Source organism: Carassius gibelio, chromosome B22 (genome assembly GCF_023724105.1).
Source record: "Carassius gibelio isolate Cgi1373 ecotype wild population from Czech Republic chromosome B22, carGib1.2-hapl.c, whole genome shotgun sequence".
In the NCBI taxonomy this organism is placed as follows: domain Eukaryota; kingdom Metazoa; phylum Chordata; class Actinopteri; order Cypriniformes; family Cyprinidae; genus Carassius; species Carassius gibelio.
The window spans coordinates 23,560,727-23,582,487 of NC_068417.1; the positions used below are offsets into that span (position 1 = coordinate 23,560,727).

At 36.7% G+C, this 21,761-nt stretch overlaps 1 protein-coding gene across 1 annotated transcript in view; it reads right to left on the reverse strand.

Moving 5' to 3' along the window:
- The window catches only part of LOC127988090 (low-density lipoprotein receptor-related protein 1B-like), a 249,172-nt gene that overhangs the window by 157,954 nt on the left and 69,457 nt on the right, over window positions 1-21,761 (reverse strand). Inside the window, exons 9-17 of the mRNA XM_052590619.1 lie at window positions 19,966-20,152; window positions 18,267-18,410; window positions 16,168-16,404; window positions 15,590-15,770; window positions 10,001-10,220; window positions 9,703-9,892; window positions 5,066-5,194; window positions 3,655-3,795; window positions 2,711-2,836 (exon numbers count right to left, since the gene is read on the reverse strand). Coding sequence (XP_052446579.1) covers window positions 2,711-2,836; window positions 3,655-3,795; window positions 5,066-5,194; window positions 9,703-9,892; window positions 10,001-10,220; window positions 15,590-15,770; window positions 16,168-16,404; window positions 18,267-18,410; window positions 19,966-20,152 — 1,555 coding nt within the window. The remainder of the gene's footprint in view (window positions 1-2,710; window positions 2,837-3,654; window positions 3,796-5,065; window positions 5,195-9,702; window positions 9,893-10,000; window positions 10,221-15,589; window positions 15,771-16,167; window positions 16,405-18,266; window positions 18,411-19,965; window positions 20,153-21,761) is intronic.

A 21,761-nucleotide genomic window follows, 5' to 3' on the forward strand; every position in this document is an offset into this window, starting at 1 on the left:
GTGTGTGTGTGTGTGTATCATACAGTAAATTACTAACTGTATATCAGAGTGAAACCCTAAAATACAAAACTCTGAAATATAAATCCAAGATTTTATATGAAATCTAATACTTTTGGACCCCAGGGCAAGTTTTTTTTTTTTTTTTTCATGCCTGAAAAATCATCTGGATTTGTTTCCACCTTTTCCAGGTCTGTATCCAGTCTCAGCCGTGATATTGAGTAATCGCTTTCAGAGATAAACCCCTAAGCCCATGACATCCAATATTACAGTTTGTGTCTTTCCTGCAGGACTTATGAATGGGTGCAGTGTTCAAAATGTGTTTTGTATCAACATCTGGCACCTATGAACAGAAATGAACCATGTTATGAAGACACGGATATGGTAAATATACCCAACGGGTAAAACGTCTCAGCAGGATTCAGAAGTTTTCTCTCAGTGTGTTAAACTGCAAGAAAACTTTCAAACTCTACACAGCAGAAGCAAACACATAGAAAATTAAAAGGACTGATGAGTATTTGGTTGAATTGTAATAGTTATTGATCACAGCATTATAAAATGCATCACAAAAGAACAAAAATTGATCTGTGAAGTGTTTTGAAGGCCAAAGATAACTGTTTTCACTCATGGCTGTACGAGGCCGACAAACTGCCCTGCAGGGACAACGAGAGAACTTGAATCAAGGATGTTCAGATAAAGTATGTGACCCTCGAGGCATGAATCACTGGACAAACCTCGGTCACAATTTAACAAAGGACACTATAAACAAGTTAGAAGATACGGTCGAAGAAGGAAATGGTGTAGGGGAAAACAAGACAGTAATAGTGGGAGAAAGGTCAAGTGGAGTCTACTCAGAATTAAGACGCTAAAAACGCTACTTTTGTGCTTAATCTAAGAAAACATATAATGCAGGTGCAGAATGACATGAGAGTGAGGAATTGCCTTTTTCATATTTGGGTAAACCAGGAATAGAAGGCTCCCTGCATTTCTAGAGTCTTTCGATGTTGCTGCAGAAGGATTGCAGGTGTTTGAACAAACTTTGAAGGTCAGGTTGTGCTGTTTTATGAAGCTTTGAATGAAAGCAAGCAAACTGGAACATACAGCTCGAACAGGTGCAGATTTGAATTCTGACAGAGTAACAGACCACAAGTTTGGTTGTTTACAGGTTTTATGCATATCAGTGCAGAAATTGTAACAGGTTAAAATATGAATCGAGCACAGTGTGGTGATATAAATAATTGATGTGTCAGTTGGCGACAATAGCTAGTTCGTCATAGTTTAGCTATGCCTGAAGTTTGTTTGGGTCTCATTTCTACCAATTTTGTTATTGAGATTTCAGATTTTGGTACTGTAGGTGTATTCTGAACCCTGCTAATGAGAACGTTTCCATCTGAGTGTCATCTTGGGACTCTTGCCAAAAAGTCAATGGCATTGATCTTAACGATCTATTCATCTTCAGAGGGTGTGAAACCTTTTTATTTTATTTATTATTATTTCTCGTTTTAAGCCTGTACGTCTCGTTATTCAGAGCTACTTAATTACACAAGGAGTTAGGCTTTTTTTTCCCCGTTACACTTTCCAGACGATTAATTAGTTCCCTCAAGATCCCAGGTTTGGAAGCGACCTTGTGATGAAGGCGTCTCTGAAGACCGAATTGAGTTCAAATCGTAAATAGTCAAGAAAAGTCAGCATTTTATTATTATTATTATTATTATTATTAAAATTTAGAAAATTATTGTTAGGTCTCTCATGACAAAAACCTAATTGGTTGGATTTTAATTAGCAGTTCTTATGGGAAAAAAAAAATATATATGATATGTATGTACAGAGGAATCAATCAAACCACAAAATTTTGAATTTCCTTTGATAGATAAGATGACTGTAAATTACAAGCTGGCACAAACTCTCCTTCCCCCTTTCCTACTCTCCCAAACTCTTGTCATTGATTTTCTCTGAATTCTTCTTTTAGAGATTAGATTAGAAAATTGTATTACCCACAAAGGGGAACTTTGTCTGTAGGCTATCTAAATTAAATCGACCGCTGCCTGTTGGCGAAATGTGTGAAATTTGTCTCCAGCCCTTTTATCAAGTGCCACGATACAGCTCCGACAACACGTTGTGACATAAACACAGCATCTTTACTGGGATATTGATGTTTCGGATTATGCATTTATCCCGATCTCAGGAAAACCCCCAAAGAAGGAGACAGCTTGGACAAACGTTTCTAGAGATTTAGACCACGGGATACGGTTCAATCTAAAAGTAAATTAGATGCCGGATCCTACCAGGAGGTGTAAACTTGACCGACTCGGTCATTCGCACAACGACGACGACCCAAAGCGAGATGTGGAAACGTTCATGAAGGACTCGAGCTCACTTGGCCGAAACAGATGTGTGCCAGGTGTAAATCCCACCAAGTGCATGATGAATAACGTGGGCAAACCTAGTTTTATTTCTGCGCAGTCGCTCTGACCGAAGGGAACGTGTGACATGTGTCTGTACCGAGGGGAAATTATATGTGTTGGGGGGGTCATGTAAGACTACTTCTCCTTTGAAAGCAATGTATTCTCCGTTGGCGCTAGCTTTGAGCACAAGTAGCCTACAGCGAGCAACGTGTCTCCCAGCAGTGGGGCCTCTTGGCGAGGTTGTTCTGGATGGCTGGGCACATATACAGGGCCATCCATGTAGGACAGGGCTCCAGAGTGAAGCTCACCAGAGCAGGTGCGGTTGGACTCATCCTCGTTGCTGCCGCAGTCGTCGGTGCCGTCACACAGCCATCTCTTCGGGATACAGCGGTTGCTCAGGCATTTAAATTGGTCCGCTGGGCAGATGCGATTGGCTGAGAAGAAACAAACGGCCTGTCAATTGGTAACACAAATTTATCTGAAAGCATCTGGGTGTCCAAATGTTTTGCAATGTGTCATACTAACATACAGCGGCATACTCTATCCCACAATGCAAATGTGCTCAACTTGATATAATGTAATATAGCTAGTGGTGTCAAACGATTATTCGCGATTAACTGCACACAAAATAAAAGATTTGTTTGCATAATATATGTGTGTGTTCTGTGTAAATTTATAATGTATATATAAAACAGACACACATGCATGCATATATTTTGAAAATATTTACATGATTTACATCTCTATATTTATATTCATATAATTCATATTATGAACAAACATATTTAATATATAAACCCATTTTTTATTAAATATATACATGCATGGGTGTACTTATATATACATAATAAATATACACAGTACAGATACATATGTTTTGAAAACAAAAACTTTATGTTTGACAGCACTAAATATAATATAATATAATATATATATATATTTTTTATTGAATCAATAAATATAAACGTAAATTATTATTTTACACATTAAAATGCACGGTTGTAATCAATATTTTAAAAAAAATATTAATGCCATCACTGTATTTTTATTTTAATTTTTATTACAGAACACATAAAACCTATAATTTACATCAATAAAAACCTTAAATAAAATATTGTATTGTATATACTTATTGTATTATATACAATAATATTAGTATTGGTATATTTTTATTGGTATTATTTACTATTATGGACAAAGTCTTAGTTTCTGTAGGTTTGTAGTTGGACTACAAAAGTGAGAGAAGACCTACAGCAGAGGTGTAGATCTTCATCGCTGCCATCTGAGCAGTCATAATCCCCATCACACTTCCACGAGAGCTGAATGCAATGCTGGTTCTGGCACTGAAACTCCGCTGGGCCGCAGCTCTTTGTCTCAGTGACCTCTGATGGGGCTGAAAAGGTCAGGAACAAGATGTTACAGAGAGCACATACACGCACACAAAGCCTCTTCTCTCTGTCTCTGTCTATACACACCAGGGTTATTGCTAACTAAAACCAAAATCATTTAAATTAATAAAGTGTGATTAAAAACTACAAATACATATTTTATTCAAATCCGACAAAACACACATGAACCAAATGACTAAAACTTTAAATAGAATTGAAAACTGAAAACAGAAAAATGTAATCATTCAAAATATTAACAAAACTATAATAGATATTATACTAAAATAGCACTGGCACACATATCTGTTAAATGCAAACTGCGTACGCTATTCTGTGTCAACCGTGACACAAAGATACATTTTCTATGTATATTTATGCTTTGATTTGAATGAAAACGGTGCATCTGTGTGGCGCGGCTGACACAGAAGAGCATACACTGCCTGCATCCAACGGATATTCTCCAGATTGGCGCTATGGTGGCGCGGGGAGAAACCGAGGAGACATATTGTTGACTTGAGTTGTTATTTTTGTTTTATTTGTGTACAAAAAGTATTCTTGTAACTTCATAACGTTACGGTTGAAGCACTGTTGGCAGATGGACTATTCTGATGACGTTTTTTTTATACTTTTCTGGACCTCGACAGTGTAATTTACTTGGCAGTCTATGGGACAGTCACTTCAGCTTTACATCCAAAATATCTTAAACTGTGTTCCAAAGATGAACAAAGCTTTTACAGGTTTGGAACGACATGGGGGTTTAATTAAGTGATTGGTACACACACACACACTTCTACTGTGTACTTATAATGACACATAAAATAAAAAGTTAGCAAAACAGGAAGCCATGGAGTCATTTATGCCGTAAATTGAATCCACATGAGTTTACAATGGATTTAAGGCCAAACCACACGCAAACACAAACACAGTTTCAGCCAAACTGCAGGTTGAGCAGAGACATTTACATCCCCCACTGGAAATGGAAATCAATGGATATTTTCAGCTTAACATAAACATATCTGATCTGTTGTCATATTTTCCACAAACCGCCACCATTATTGACTAGCCTGCGGGTGCCAGGACAAAATCTGCATATTCTGCTCTACCACATACCACTTGTAAATCCCAGAATAACAATCAATTACATCAGCTCTAACCACACATGATGCAACAAGTTTTCAGTGGCCAGTAATATTTATGTCGCTCATATTATTCAAACTATTGCTCATATATTGTATTATGCCTAGATAATGATTTATATGAGTAATAGACGCTTACATGAACAGGTGATGTTATCTTTCTCCAAATGTTGGCCGTCTGCGCAGGCACACATGTGACCTGCAGGCGTAGTAAGGCATAGAGCCGAAGTGCCACAGCCACCATGATTTGCCGAACACTTGTTATTACCTGAGGAAAAACACAAAGAAAGATAAATGTGATACTTAATACAGTCTGGAGGCATTATACATGGTTGAAAATTTCAAATAAACCATACATTTCATAGTACGTTTATGTGCAAAATGTGATGGAGAAGCTGCATTAGTTAGTTAAAGACTATAAACAAAATGTATACATATAAACCACATTACATTAAAGGTGCACTGTGTAATTTTTAGCGCTATCTAGCGATGAGGTTGCGAATTGCCACCAACTAATGTTTTTGCGAATGTTAATGTACTTGTTCATCATTGTGTCAGTGTTTTATTCCCAAAAACAACAATGTGACAAAACGCGCTCTGTAGAGCAGTTTGTCTGTTTAGGGCTACTGTAGAAACATGGTGGCGACTTCCATGTAAGGGGACCCATGGTGTATGTAGATAGAAATAGCTCAATCTAAGGTCAAAAAACATAATGGTTCATTAAGAAAGGTTTTTATACACCTCTGAAAAACATAGTTATATGTATTGTATTGCATTTCTGTAAATAGATGGTTGTAAACATTACACATTGCACCTTTAAGGCTACTTAGGTGAATAATACTTCATGTATACAGTTATATTAAAACATGTGGCTGTTTCATGTGGCTGTAAACCAATGAAAATGTCAATTACTGTGACAAAATTACATTGAAAATATAAATCTATACTAAATACAAAAAAAAATGTTTTATTCAAATAGCATATAGAGTCGAAAAAATGACATGAAAAGCAGCGCTGAACAAAAATATGCAAATGAAATGTAATTTAAATTTAAATATATATATAAAATCACTTTTTTTTCCTCAACTTCAACAAAAATTGTAATTGCAGTTTCTGTTGGTCAACAGACGAATTAATGCAACAAACTTGAAACCGTTTCGAAAACCACATTGGGAAATTTTCCATCCTGATGGAAAGTTACCAGTTCCTTGGATTTCTATTGAAACAACTGAATTTCACCCATGAACATTTGCTAAGCCATGGTGAATGTGGTTAGTGATGGGAGAAACAAACCTTTTTGAAGCTTTGAATCAGCTGAACCAAAATGATTTTGTAAAATGATTTTGAAGCACTAGAAAACCACACTCTAGTGATGCCTGCCTGACAAAACTATGTAAATGCAACAAAAAACTCTTACAAACCCGTTGCAAATGTTTTTGTTTGTTGTTGTTTTTTTGTTTGTTTTTTAAAGTAAAGTAATGTAAATGCAATTAAAATAATAAAATACCTTTAAATATATGTATGTCTGTATAATATGTGTTTTTTATTATCTATAATATGGGGGGGGGGGTTGTTTGTTTGTTTTAGTCTTATAGGTAGATTGTCTAAACATGCCAGTAAGATACTATTAACTATTACTCATTCTTTTAATTATACAAATATCTCAATAAACATAAAACTTATCTGAGATGGGGTAAAAACCACTGGGGGGTGATCTCAATTAACTCACATAATTTGCATAACCCAACAGCAAACCATAGAAATTTTGAAAATGTTGTGAGACAGTTATGATGTAACAAAGCCTAGCTTACTGAAATCCCCTAACTTTGGCAGTTTGATTGGTGCTTCCAACCACTGTTTCGAAAACAATTATTCAATAAGGTTCGAAGCTTCACAAAGCAGTGCTTCAAAAGCGGCCATCACTACATGTGGCTGCACTTAACTCAAGTGAATCAGTGAATCATTTACTTGAACCAGTTCTTTTTAAATCATTTGAACAAGTTACAGTACGTTAACAACATCAGGTCATAAGGAACAGGATCATGAGCGTTAAACTAAATGTGTAACAACGGACTTCAACTAACAGCATGTCCAAGCACTCCAAATTAACAATTTAATGCTTTTTCCAATGCAAATAGCTCTCCCAGTGAAGCCCAGCATCCAGAGAGGACATGAAATGCCATGCTCAGAGCCTGTCCGATGAATATTGATCTTTGCTCCATTAAAATCAATGATGCAAGTGTCTGGCATAGACTCCTGGTGAAGAATGGCATCAATTGGACTCTAAGGGACATGTGTCCACTGAATCATCTCCAGAGATTAATGCAGAGTAAACATGATCACGTTAATTGAACAAACAGTGCTTTTCACTTTTAGATGTTAAAATAGTGTAATGGACCATGAGTGTAAATTACCCTATATACGAATCAATTGTACATAATTTTAGGAGGATAAGCTGATAGTCACATAGCAGGTACAAAAAGTCTATCTTTTTTTGGCTCCATAATGTATTTAGATAAAAAGACAAAACCGTTCAGACATCTATATCATTTCCTGAGGGAAACGCTAAATGTTTTATGTGAATATAAGACTGTAAATTGAAACCACTGACCATTTCATAGAACAACAGTTCTGAGCAAATGATACCCAGCTCACTCTCAATTGTCAAGTCAGGCAAAAAAAAACAAAAAAACAAATGAGTCATAGCAAGCTAATGTAGCATAACGCGACAACAACTCTAACTCAACTCCTGAACAGAGCTAAGTGAAGCTTGTAAAACGATAAATGGAGAACATTAGACAATTTGCTTTTCTGATATGCTTGTAACATGCACTTAGAATTGTTATATCATAGCTTATACATTGAGTCACATCTCAAGAAAGAGTTAAAGAATGCATGCTAATTATCAAATAAAAAATTACATACAAATGTTGCACAAATGTTTAGTAAAGTTTAGAGTTCGTAAACAAAGGCTTGTCATTTCCACTACAATCTAAATGCACTAGCAGGTTATTATATATTCAGCACAGTTCCACTTGGTTGCATTAGCTTAGTGTGTTAATTCACTATCCAATGTTGAGTGCTTCTGTGGGCAGTGCTGTCCCCCACAGTGTTTCAGACCCCCTATGTTGCACACTGACAGGTGCTTACAGCTGCCAATAGCTTTAATCACAGGTGCCGAAATGATGCACTGAACATCTGGTCAACATCAGTAGTGTAGCGTAAACATGATTTTCAAGCTGTTCGTTAAGAACAACAGCATATGAATTACAACCATCAACCACCTTGGAAAAGTTTCCCAAGTTTAACCTTCATTATCAATTAAATCCCATTTGGATATGTTTTTGAGACCCTTTTGTGTATTTTTAAACTGGTGAGTTGCTATACCTTAGTTTGTCTTTTTGTTTAGCTGGTAATTGAAGTTTTAAAACGATTTAAGCACAGCTTGCAATGCCACTTATTCATCTTCCTACCGTACATGAAATGGCTGGGTCAATCCTGGCCTGCCATTGGCTTGCTGTCATTAAGAATTTAGTATCTCTACCAGATGTAACATATGAGTATGTGACGAGAGGGGCAGGACTGAGAGCCGTGGGAATGGAGCGAGGTCGGTTGAGTGATTGGAAATGAGCGACACCTACTACAATCACCGGTCTCGAGTCCCACGAAGGAGATTGGAAAGATACAAAAGAGGAGCGACCGCAGTGAAGGACGAGAGAGGACCAGGCCTGGACTTTATTTTGTGTTTTGTTTGTGTGTGGCAGTCATCCGCGAGAGGCTGTCGCGCTGTTTTGTGTTTATTTTATTATTAAAGCTTTGTTTGAATGTCCGCCGGTTCCCGCCTCCCTCTTCCAGGTGATTGTGAAGTTTCAAAGTTGTTACAGAGTAACTCTACAGGAGCCACCACAGCGATTAACCTTGAGCAGAAACTGTAGACCAAAATGAACATTCATCAACCCCCTTCAATCAACTTACTAGCTCACAGCTTCTATGACATTTACAACTAAGACCGTTTTGATCAAAGCCATTTTATCCTTTCCAGAACAAGTTATGCCACCAAATATAGTGGTCTAGTGAAAGAAAATGTGTGCAAAAGTCACCACCAGTGGTATAATTCTGTCTTTGTAAATTCCCTTGTAATTTGGCTGTACCCATTTCAGCAGGGCGATGGAGAAAAATGTCACAAAGCTGAGTATAGGCGCCAGAAAAACTGCCCAGTTCCTCATAACAATTGCTTGTCACTGGAGACATAAGTGGAGATCTGGATCCAGAACCTCAGAATGACAAATCATACAAATTTTCTGCAAATGCCTTCAAATTAGCCTTTAAAATATGAGAGGAGTTAGGCTTATTTGATCTGGGCCCCAAAAATGCTTGGATCATGAAGTCTTAAGGTTAAAATTACCATTAAGTATCCTTCTCTGGGAATATCCTTTGCAAAGCATTTATTCAAATTCACGGACTTGCCGGTGTGAAATTAGTTTCTAGAATGTTCAGCTGTTTAAAAGGTGAATGCATATGGGCCAATATATTTCATATCCGTATATCGTACGGTATGCCAAGTGTGTGCCAACACACGATTTGGCCTTTAGGCAGAGCTATGAGATGATGATATATAAAGAATCAGACCACCCCTCAGAACTCGAGCAATTTATAGAGTTTCTGGAAGACAGTCAATAGCTAGACATCAGAGTCCTTCTATATCATTGCTGCCCTTGGCAAGACTTCAAGATTTCATTATGGCTTAAAATCTACAGCATACATATTCATATTTACCTTTCTGGCTTTGCGGGTCATACACCTGAATCCCGAAGAGAGGTGGTCTTTCAGCCCGCATTAGGGCAACATCATTGGATGACAAATCCAGACGGAATATCGAGGCGTTCATGTAATCGGTCCAGAATATGTAATTCTTGTAATGCGCAATCCCAAATGGATGATTCAACTCTTTCCCGCTGTACACCACCTGTGAAAAGTAGATCAGGTCTGTGAGTCACAGGGAAATACTGAGATGAACAGAGAGAGGAAACTGAGGTGTCTGAGAACTAAAGAGCCAACTCACTCATTTACTAACCGTTCTGTGGCTGCTGTTGAGGTAGATTTTCTCAATGTGGTCATAATAGGCATCACACCAGTACATGACGCTGGAGGAGTGGTCCAGAGTGAGGCCGTTAGGCCACAGCATGTTGGATGTGACGAAGATCTGACGGTGAGATCCATCCATCCAGGCCTTCTCTATCCTTCCTCTGCTGTCAATTAACTCATCCTCCTCCCAGTCCGTCCAGTACATCCATCTTAGAAACCAAGTGAGAAATTATATCTAAGATCATGACACATTGCTGAAGAGGACCATCTTAGACCGAAATTAATTTCCATTCAGCTCTAGATTGTTTAATATAGATAGGCGTTGTTCTGGTGTCCCAGGGGTGGGAAACTCTAGCCTTGGAGATCTACTGTCCTACAAAGTTTAGCACAAATTCTAATTCCCTTCATTGGTCAATGAACAACGCCAGCCATGGCGACTTCCCAAGAAAGAAATGTGTGTTTTATGCATATGTATCAGTTACTTGTAAAACACTGAAAACTATTTTCACTGAATATCCTTAGCTTTTACAGTATTTTAAGACACTAGATTCATCTTGACATTCAGGTATTATCTGGTAGCCAAATAATGCAACATCTTTGTATATCCCACTGCAAATCACTGTACCAGAGTTGCAACATAATAAGAGATGTTTTTATTATTTTTATGTTTTGTAAAAATAATTAAAACTTCTTCATTGGGTTAAATTCCTAATTTTCTGGTCAGTAATAAACCTTTTTAAAAACAACATTAAAAAAACATAAAAATTGAGAGTTTTTGACATAGAACCTAAAACCTAAAAAATATGCAGTTATGACCAGCAATACTGTATTTAGCAACTAGAGTAGAGCAAAATACATGTATTTACTAAACATCAATAAGGTTAGGTTAAACAATGGCATTATATATGAATATTACTTTTCTGACAACCAAATGCCTCTAATTAGCCTCTTTGCACTGGAATTTTAAAAAAGTATACTATTTTAACCCTAAATACTACACTTATTCTAATATATAAAATAAGCATTTTAGAAAATCTTATATTTTAAATGGTCATTCATGGATCGTAATTATTGCACATTTTATTTAGTAACAAAATCTCTTCAAATTAACTAAACAGGACTGAGCTAAAATGTGATCAAACACTTAAGGTGTTTGATCACATTTAACTGCCAAGGAGCATGAGAATATAATTGTGTTTCATTCCCCAGAATAAAATGCAATTGTAAAGCATAGTCAGCGTAGTTATCCATGCACAATCAATGCACATTATGGGCCCTATCATATATCCGGCGCAATGCGACGCAAGGGGCAGTGCAAGTGTGTTTGCTAGGTTCAGTCCGGCACCGTTCGCATTTTCTCGTCCAGCACCTCGTCGTTTATTTAGCAAGTGCATTTGTGCCCAGTTGTGCGCCCATGGGCCCATTGCTATTTTAAGGAGATGAAAATAGACTGCGCCATAGACCAACTCAAACCTAATTTAAAGTCTAAAGTCAATGGCACAATATGCTTTTGTTATTTAAAGAGCGCGCTGGTAGAAAATGCACCTCTGGACAGGTCCACAGTGCGTGTTGACTTTGCTTATTACACACAGGGATGCATCACACAAACATGACAAAAATTAAAAACAAAAGGATTACAGTGTAAAATAATATTATTGTGTAAGCTACATAAATATAAAAATTTAATGATGGATGAATACATGCCATTGCATGTATTAGAATTAGACTACATATTTGCATTTCATCCTATTACTACTTATAATGATGAAATGAAATTGTCTAATTAATTGAACAATCATGCCAATACACACACATATATATATATATATATATATATATATATATATATATATATATATATATATATATATATATATATATATATATATATATATATATATATATATTAACTGACTCATCATGCAAAACTTTGGTGGGTTCCTGCTTGTCCCGTATATTATATGATCGGTTTCTTCGCTTGACAAGCGTTCAGCTTTTCCACCAACAAATTCCGCCATGTAAATAGCGATCCACCTTACACTTTGCATTCAGACCATTAAAATAGGGCCCTATGTGTTAATAATTACTAGAAATCACTGCAAATATAGTGAAATTGCTGTCTGTCCCGATTAATCCCATTTAAACATATTGACAGTGCGAGATGTTTAATACTATTGATAGCTCCATGAACCACATGACTGCGTAGCGGTGAGATGTGGTTTTCGAAACTGTTTCTAAGCTGCTCTGATACAGCGATACTACTCTGCAATATGCAATAGGATATACATTTGAAAGATGTTGAATTATTTGTCTACCAGATAACACCTGAATGACAAAATCCTGTAACAGCTAAGGATATTCAGTGAAAATAGTTTTCAGTGTTTTACAAATAACTGATACATATGCATAAAACACAAATTTCTTTTTTCGGCAAGTCGCGATGGCTGGCGTTGTTCATTGCTTGGGCATCAACCAATAAAATATCTTCATTCACACCACAGCCCCGCCCCCGGCTCTGTTCTCTCACATCTGCATATAAAAGTGCACAAGTGAGTTTTGCACCAGGAATACCGCAAAAGCAGTAGCAAAAGTCAGAGCACTAGAATTTTAACTTGTACTGCCAGATCTGAGAGGTTGTTAGTGTCAACTTGAAAATGTGCAGCGAAACTGAAGTAAAGTAAATATGTTGTAAACATTTGTCTGTCACTTTCTTTAAGTGAATGTCACTCTACGTATTTGTAACTATTAATCTACAACTTCCAATTCAAAACATGTGATTTTTGAATTGTCTCTGTGTGCAAATTGAAAGATTCAGCTTTTCAAATCAGAGCTGAGAGTGTAAATTTCAATTTACAAATACAAATATTAATATAACAAGTTATCGCATTCAGATTTTCAATCTCTCGAGTTTAGCTACCGATTTACCTCCATATGGGAGGGTGTTCCAGTTACAGGGAACTTGGAATTTCCAACATCCGAGTTCAAATTAAATGCACCATAAACACTGCTGACGTGAAGGCCAGAATTTCCCACACCCTTTCTAACTGGTAGTGTAGCCAACATTTCCAACAAACCACCATCATGGTGTTTTTGGAATATATAGTTCATCATGCTTTTTGAGCTAGTTAAGAAGCTCAGCAGTGACACCCACATCCAATACTGGGCACCATTTAGCAATTGGGAAATTCCCTGAGAAGCAGGATTTGAATGCCTCAAACCAGAATTAAAGACTAGGGTTAGACTTCCAGTAAAAAAAAAAAAAAAAAGAGAGAGAGAGAGAGAGAGAGAGAGAAAAACAGCTGGTTTGGAACATTGTCGCTGGTTTCTTGCTTGTTTCTTGGACCAAGCTGGCTGTACCAGTTCAAGTTGGTCAAACTGCTAGTTGGTCAAACTAGTTCTTAAGACACAGTCTTATCATACTGGTTAAATTTATCCAGCTGGACCAGGGTTTTTGTTCATAGGTGCCTTCTAAAAGACATCTCACTGTAAAATAATCCTTTAAAAGAATTGAGTACAATATCAACACCTAACCATCTAAAAAAGAGGTTTGTACTATAAGATGTTTTTTTTTTTTTTTTTTTTTTTATTAATTCATAATTTATTTGGAACCCAACATTTTTTGTTCTGCACCTCGTACAAGGTCCATATTTTCTAAGTTCAAATTACTTATATTCCACAACATGAACTTAACACTAGGACATGGCCTTGCGCATTTGGACGCGGCCTAACATAACATGACAGAGGGAATTTATTCCCCCAAATCATATTCGGTGACCTGTTGAATAATTCACGAGTCAGGGCTTTGAGTGACAGCACCTGCTGTGAACAGGCAAACCAGGCGAGTGATGGAGATGGAGAGCAAATGCGATCAGGACCTAGAGTCATAACAGCTAATCCTCCATCTTATCATGTTAGCACAGACAGGAAATGACATGCATACATAGGATATGGAAGGACAGACACGGTAAAGGACAGTTTTTAGAGAAGGAAATGGGATTTAAGTGAGGAGGGGTGGGGGGTGGGGGTTAAGCTGGGATAGGTATTGAATATTCAGCATACCGGTAGCTAAAGCTTAAGCCGTGATCCGAAGTTCAAAAAAACGTAGAGTGTTTGAAATTTTAAACCAGTTTCTAGTAACACAATAACAGATTAATTGCAGATTAAAACTGATTACTGGTAATTATTCCAAAGACTCCAGGTCTTATTTGCAACTAAAATGATCTGGAATTCCAAGACACCGAAGCTATTAAAAACTGACAACCCATTCCAGAAACCCATTACCAGGATAAACATGTCAAGTGTACAGCACATGGAAAGAAGTCACTAAAATGTAAGCAGAAACTGGAACCTGCCTTTTAACTTTTAAACCTCTTATGTCAGGCTTCACTGTTCTGCCAAGGCAGCGATTTACAGTCATGGAGTCTCTGTATTCCCTTTAAGCCTTTCCATCTAAGCAATGACACTGAATGAGGATGTTCACATTAGCTCCCTCTGACACAATAGTACATCTTCTACTGTCTTCGATTTAAATTAACAATATTATTGAATAAATGTGTTTTGTAACTCAATTAATCAAGGAATGTAATTATAATCATGGTATAGTACCATGTTTTTTGGAGCTATAGTAATAGATTGTTTTCTTTCTTTCAACATTTACCATCATATAATTCTTGGATGTGTACTATGGTAATTCCATGGTATTCTTCAGAATATTGTTAAATTTATTCAGTGCTATATACCAAAGTGCCATGGTTTTACATTGTTTTTATATATATATGGCATTCAGACAGTAATACTATAGTACTTTAAAATATACCATGCTTCTGAAATGTAGGTACTAGGGCTGTCCCAATATACTGTTATTGACGATAACCCTGATATTCAAAGCAACAATTATCGATATCGTGTCCCCACAGAGTTATATTTCTGTGTACCAACTGTTTAGTTTCCCACATTCTTCAGAATAATTTAAGTAGCATATTAATAACTAAGTAGCATATTATAAAAAACAGTAGCGTAATACATTAAAGTAGCACAATACTTTCATCTGATGCCAATCCATGACTTCTCGACCAATGCACAGTGATGAGAAGTAACTGATGACATGTAATCTGGATTACTTAATCATATTCTAAAAAAGAATACTTGTAAGTAGAGTATATTGCATTTTAAAATGCTCATAAACAGATTACAGTTACTTTTTTTTGGATTAACTAATTAAATATTATTCACATAATGACAATCAAAACTCCCCACAATCAGTTTTTTATTCTTTTAGACATATAGTAATACCTTGGAGTTCAATGTGTGTAAATACTGTGTTTTGCTGCACCATAACATATATTAAAGTACCACGTTATTGTCATCTAATACCACCACAGTGCTTTTTGTTAATGAAACTAGAGGAAGAGCAGGGTTGTCGAAATTTCTTGATGAAATCTCTAAGTGCAAAGGGCAAACATCCCACCCCCAGTGTGCTCTAAATGGCTGGATTTCATCCAAGGCTTTAACAGATTGAAATCCCTGCAGAATAATCTTTTAAATGCTTCTGTAAGCAGGAAAGGTATCATGGGCTTACCCGTTTAGAGGATCCACAACAATGGCCCGGGGATGAGACATATTGCCTTCTAAAAGCGTTCTCCTGGTCTGCGAGGGCCGGTCCAGCCCAGCCACGCTGATGGTCTTTCTATAACCGTCATTTGTCCAGAACAGGTTATTACCTATCCAGTCCACCGAAATACCCTCAACATTATCCAGCTCTGAAGAAAGAGAGAGCAGAAAGAAATTGAGAAAATGTTGTTCTTTTAGCTTGATAACATCAAAGACAGCTCAATTAATCACTGTCCTCCCCTAATTCTTCCCAGCGAAATTATACGGTATCGACCGGCGAGCTTCCCCCGACGACTGAATTGCACAAAATGTATGATAAATAACTTCCCATTTGGAAACAACGGCAACAGAAGTGCTCAAGTACAGGTGGCCTGATTCTACCATACCACGCCGCATGGTTGCACAGATGATTCATCACCAAGCTAAAGCGAAAATTAGTTTGTTAGAGAATATTTAAGAGCTTTTTACCCAATAAAACTGTGGTACGGCTCAACAGAATCACACAAACGCCAACATTAATCTCTGAGTAAATCATAGTAAACATACCGTCCTTAAGGATCGTTTCCCGAGCGGTTCCATCAATCTTCTGGCGTCCAATAAGGAAGCTTGTAGTGTCGGCAAAGTAGATGTAGCTACCCTCTGCATGGAAATCCAGCGCTCTGGGACTCACGAGCCCTTCGATTTGAATCAAATGTTCATCTCCAGACTTGATATTCATATCCAGACCTCTGATAACCCCGGGCCGTCCTTTTCCGTAAAACAGGAACAGCTCGTTCTTTGGTTCTGCGAATACACGATTACCCAATGTAAACAAACGCAGTGGCGTAACGTAATAAGCCTTCTGCCACAGTACTGTCAGAGCTTAATTAATTGATATAATTAGCCTCTGTTTTCAATCCAGTTCTGCAAATTAAAGCCTTTGACAAAAATGTATCCAAAACGAGAGGCTCAAGCTAATTACATTAGCTTAATTAAAACCAGATTTAGTTCCACTGATTCGATTCTATGGAATAAATCATCTTTTGGTGCATAGCAGATGCATTGTGTTTGTAATTGTATCAGAGTTTGTGCTTGTGTGTGTAGAAGTATCTGGGGACAAACAGGGTCCTAAGTGGGGGCAGCAAAGAAAGGGATATTTTTTCATATAAAGCACAATGTTTTCAAAATTCATTACTTACAGGCTGCAGTAGAGAGGATGATTGTAATTATTATTAGGTCTGAGATCCAGTGAGATCCAGAGAAACAAGAGGAAGAATCAAGGATGAAGGGATAGAGGAACCCAACAAGAAAAATTATGCATTTTTGAACTTTGATTCAAAGGCCAAATGATCCCATTGTGAGAGAAATTTCAGCCATTATTGACTCTCGAGCAAATACCATTACATTGCTCTCAAGTCTAATTTTATAAAGTTTGTTCATAAGATGTGAGAATTAATGGCGTAAAATGGTATTGACTTCCGTGAGGCTAAGAAAGACAGGAAATTCATTTTTGTGTGAACTGCTTTAAATAAACATGTCCCGTTCTTGTATAATCCAGTGAAGTAAATAATTTACAAATGAATGGTTCTTCAACTCATTCATAACAAATGAATGACGAGTCTGGGTTCATTTCAAAAAGCTTCACATTGAGTAACATTTGAGATAAAAACAAAAAACTCAATTGGAGAAGCCACATTTAAAACCACTATAAAATAGACGATTTATGCTCACATTTGATGAACATCGTTATATATGATTTTTGAGAGCTGAATGACACATCACAATGATTAATAATGTCAATGGATGTGGATGTGGGAAGGTTTATACAAAAAAAGGTACATTTTTAAGTAGCATCAATTATCTTTGATTCAGTGCTGAAAAAATGCAAGATGCAGATTTAGAATCAGAGAAAAATGTAATTAAATGGTGAGATTTAAACCGAATTTTGAGAAAAAAAGTCAGAAATATAAGGTTTAAACATGCAATTCTGAGTTTATATCTTTAAGTTCTGACTTTTTATATATATATATATATATGGAAACAAAGTCATAAGTTAACTGTGAGATAAAGTCCCAATTACTTTTTCTTTTTATTATTATTATTTATAATAATATGTGGCAGAAACAGGCTTTTATAGTTAAAAGCCTTTTCTTATGGAAAATTCATGAAGTGTAGGCTACTTATTTTTATGACATGAGGTATAACTTAAGCATAATTCGTAAACACAAAATAAAACTCTTGGCAATATATACATTTAAAGTAGTTAACCATATGAACTTTGAAGAAAAACTCCTTTTGATATCTTCTGTCTTACACAAACAAACACACATATTCTTAGATAGTCAATGATCCTGATGCCAAGAATCAAAACATATCAATTTCCCAAGTATTCCGCCCTAATGTGCTGAACGTGGACTATTAATCACCGAAACGTGTCCATTCTTCAGGGTCTTGCGGGTCCATAAATTTAGTCATAAATTTCCATTCCGACAAACCCACGAGGGCCATCCATCTGATATATGGTTTCAGATAGCAGCACCTCTTCCATTGGGAATACCCAAAAACCATTTACATGAGAGACCCATCTCCCAGAGCTAATCAGATACCAGGGAGCTACAGGAGGAAGAGACAGAAAAGAGAGATAGCTTTTTTTTTGTGACCCTCACTTTTGCATGACTTCCCGTCGCTGGCAAGGACATGACCGGTCCGGCAGCGGCACACACGCGATTTGTAGTTGTTGCTCAGGAGACAGATATGCGAGCATCCACCCTTTCGTCCGTGTGTGTCAGGACTGCAAGCGTGAGTCCTGACTGGAGAACGAGAAAGGTCAGTATCGTGGAACTACCATTGGAAAATATCACCACACTCTAAAAGGTTTAGCATTTTTCATAGTAAACAACTGTATACCACTAAAACATCTTTAAAAATGATGCTGCTGTACATAAAACAGCACAATAAAATGTGCTAAATGCTCTTTGTGATATTTTGACAACTTTATTAGTCACTTTGCACCATGAAATGGTAATACAAGATCTAGCGCAGTGTTTCTTCTATGTTTTAGGAGGATAAACTTATTAAAATGGTGTTCCACAGACAGCAGGGGAAAAATACGTCATGCTACCTAATAAAATGATAATTAATAAAAGGCTAATTGTGTACAGTTAGGAAAGCAAGACATAGGCATAACATCTTTAAAAGAGGAGGAGAAAATGTTTTTTCAGGACCTCAGATTCATTAGTAACTTTTAGCTCACTTAGCAATATGGATAGATGCTAATATAGAATATAACCCAGTGTTTCTTCAATGTTTTAAAGTGATAAAATGAATAAAACTGTGTTTCTACATAAAGGAGAAAGCAATGCTACATACAATGCTAAATGCTAACTTATAATAGCAACAGGAAAACAAAAAGGCTTATAAACTTTTAGAATAAAATAAATATTTTCCATTTTTTAGAAAGAGATTATATGTCATATGTAAAACACTACAATATTGTGACACAAATTCATTAGTCTCTTTGTAGTAAGGCTAAATGCTAATTGAAAATCTAAAAATGCTAAAAATAAAGATAACTAATTGTTTAGCTAGAAATATGTTTATATATACTTTCACAAAGTTGTGACTTGGCATATTAAAATGAAACTGTATTTCTTATTTTAAACTTTTTCTTACAATTACTTTTATATTTATATTAAAACACACACACACACACACACATTTGTTTTTGTGAAAAGTGGGTTCATCTCATAGGCGTAATGGTTTTTATACTGTAGAAACTGTATATTATATGGCCCTTCACCAACACTACCCCTAACCCACAGAGGAAACTTTGTGCATTTTTACTTAAAAAAAAAAAAAACTAATTCAGTATGATTTATTAGCATTTTGAAAAATGGGGACATGGGTTCTGTCCTCTTAAGTGACCCTCTCGTTGTAATACCTGTGTAATACCCATGTCTTTATACAGAGTTGTGTCCTGACATGTCACAAAAACAAGAGCACACACACACACACACACACACACACACACACACACACACACACACACACGCACACACACGCACGCACGCACGCAGACTCCTTTTAGCAAGTTTGATAGTAAGATTGAGAGACATTTTGGCTTGTTCCATCTGTATTAGGCCTCATTCATGAAACAATTTATAATTGTACAGTATGTAAATTGTTGCAATGTAAAAACGTACATAAAAACACAATATTTTAGGAAGAAATGTATCCATTTCTTACAGCAATTTAATCTAATATGATCATTTAAGTATAATTCAGTCCAAAAACATTAAAGAGTATCACTATTTTTAATCTGAGTCTTTGCTGATTACATTAGTCACGCTCCAACAACAAGTTTACCTGTAGGTTGAGCCAATCTGTGATAAACTCGGACAGCTCTGCCACTTTCCAAAGTGGTAACAGTGTTTGTGTCACTCCTGTTAAAGCGATTTATCCTATATATGTCCACCTTGCTCTCTCTGGAGGGTTCAGAACACGTCGCAAACAGGTAATCTTCAAAGAGCGCTAATCCATACAGGTGCGACACCTAGAAAGAGAAACACAGGGATGGGGAAAGAGAAAGACTCATCTAGAGGCCATGGCACCTCTTCGACTTAATTCTGAACGCGACACAAATACATCTGCTTAAATTTGCTTCTTTAATCCAACCAGCTATAGAGCTGATGTAACATTCGGTGAATAAACAGCAGCCCTGACAGACACCAGTTGAAATATGCAGGGATCTTTGATGTCACATCTGTGCTACAAATTACCAGCGGGTAGCGTCGAGGCTTTGATTTCGGGGGAAAAAACGAGTAAGACTGACGTTAAAAACAAATGAGTTAGAATTAGCGGAGTTCACTTCAGGTTATATTTCAGTGCCAGCTTTGAGAAAATTGCACCAATACAGCTTTCGATAGAGTCCCAGGGAATATGTTCGAGCTTAGACTCGCAGGAAATGGATGAACAAATCAATAATAAAAAAGTACACAAGAGTTGTAGTGGGAAGCCAGGACTCTGCAAGGTCAAAAAAAAAAAAAAAAAAAACACTCAAAGCTCAACCAGGCTAACGGATCTGGCTGGGGACATTGAGACGGTTTCAAAAGTGTCAAGGAAAACAACGGTTTTACATAAATGGACACATGCTCCCTGTGATTTCACAAGTAGGATGTTGATTCTGGAGCTATTTTACTGACAAGAAAATCTTACTGGATTTGACAGAGTTTGGCAGGTTACTACTTAGTAGCATAACATTTTTCAAAGATTTACTTTGTTGAGACTACCATTCAAAAGTTTGGAGTTGATAACATTTGTTTTTTGAAAGAAGTCTTTTATGTCCACTGCATTTGTTTACTTAAATTGTGAAATATTATTACAATTTAAAAAGGTAGACTATTTTCTATTCAAATTTTTGTGTTAAAAAAAGCTAAATTTTCAGCATCATTGTGCAGAGTCACATGATCTTTAAGAAATCATATCTGCTGATTTGCTGTTTATAAAACATTTTCCATTCTTAGCAATGTTGAAAGTAGTTGTGCTGCTTAATATGTTAGTTAGGGTGACCATATGCGCCGTTCATACGGGACATGTCCCAGCCAGGATTTTAATATTGCCTAAATATCCAGGTTTTGGCTATTTGCACTGTGCAGGTTGATCGTTGTGTAACATTCATGAGAGCTATAAAGAGCAGAGCAGACGACTCTTTATGCTTTCGAATCGATTTCACGTGTTTGTTCATTCGTTTGACTTGAAGCATTGTGGCGCACTTTGTTTTTTTGGGGGGAGGATTTGTGCGCAGCGATGCTTCAAGTCAATCGAGCGAAGAAACACGTGCGCATATTTGCATCGCTTTGATCGTTCCCTCAAGATTTCACCTTGTCACACTCAGCCCCACGATTGGTCAATTATGTACAATACCTGCATGTTATTGGTCAGCCTGCTCTGGATGATTTAGGCAATATTAAAATCCTGGCTGGGACGTGTCCTGTATGAACGGCGCATATGGTCACCCTAATGTTAGTGGAATATATTTATTTTTCATGATACGTGATCCATACCATTTTTTTTTCAAGGGATAGTACACCCAAAACTGAAAATTCTGCCTTACTCGCACTCATGTCGTTCCAAATCAGTAAGACCTTCATTCATCTTTGGAA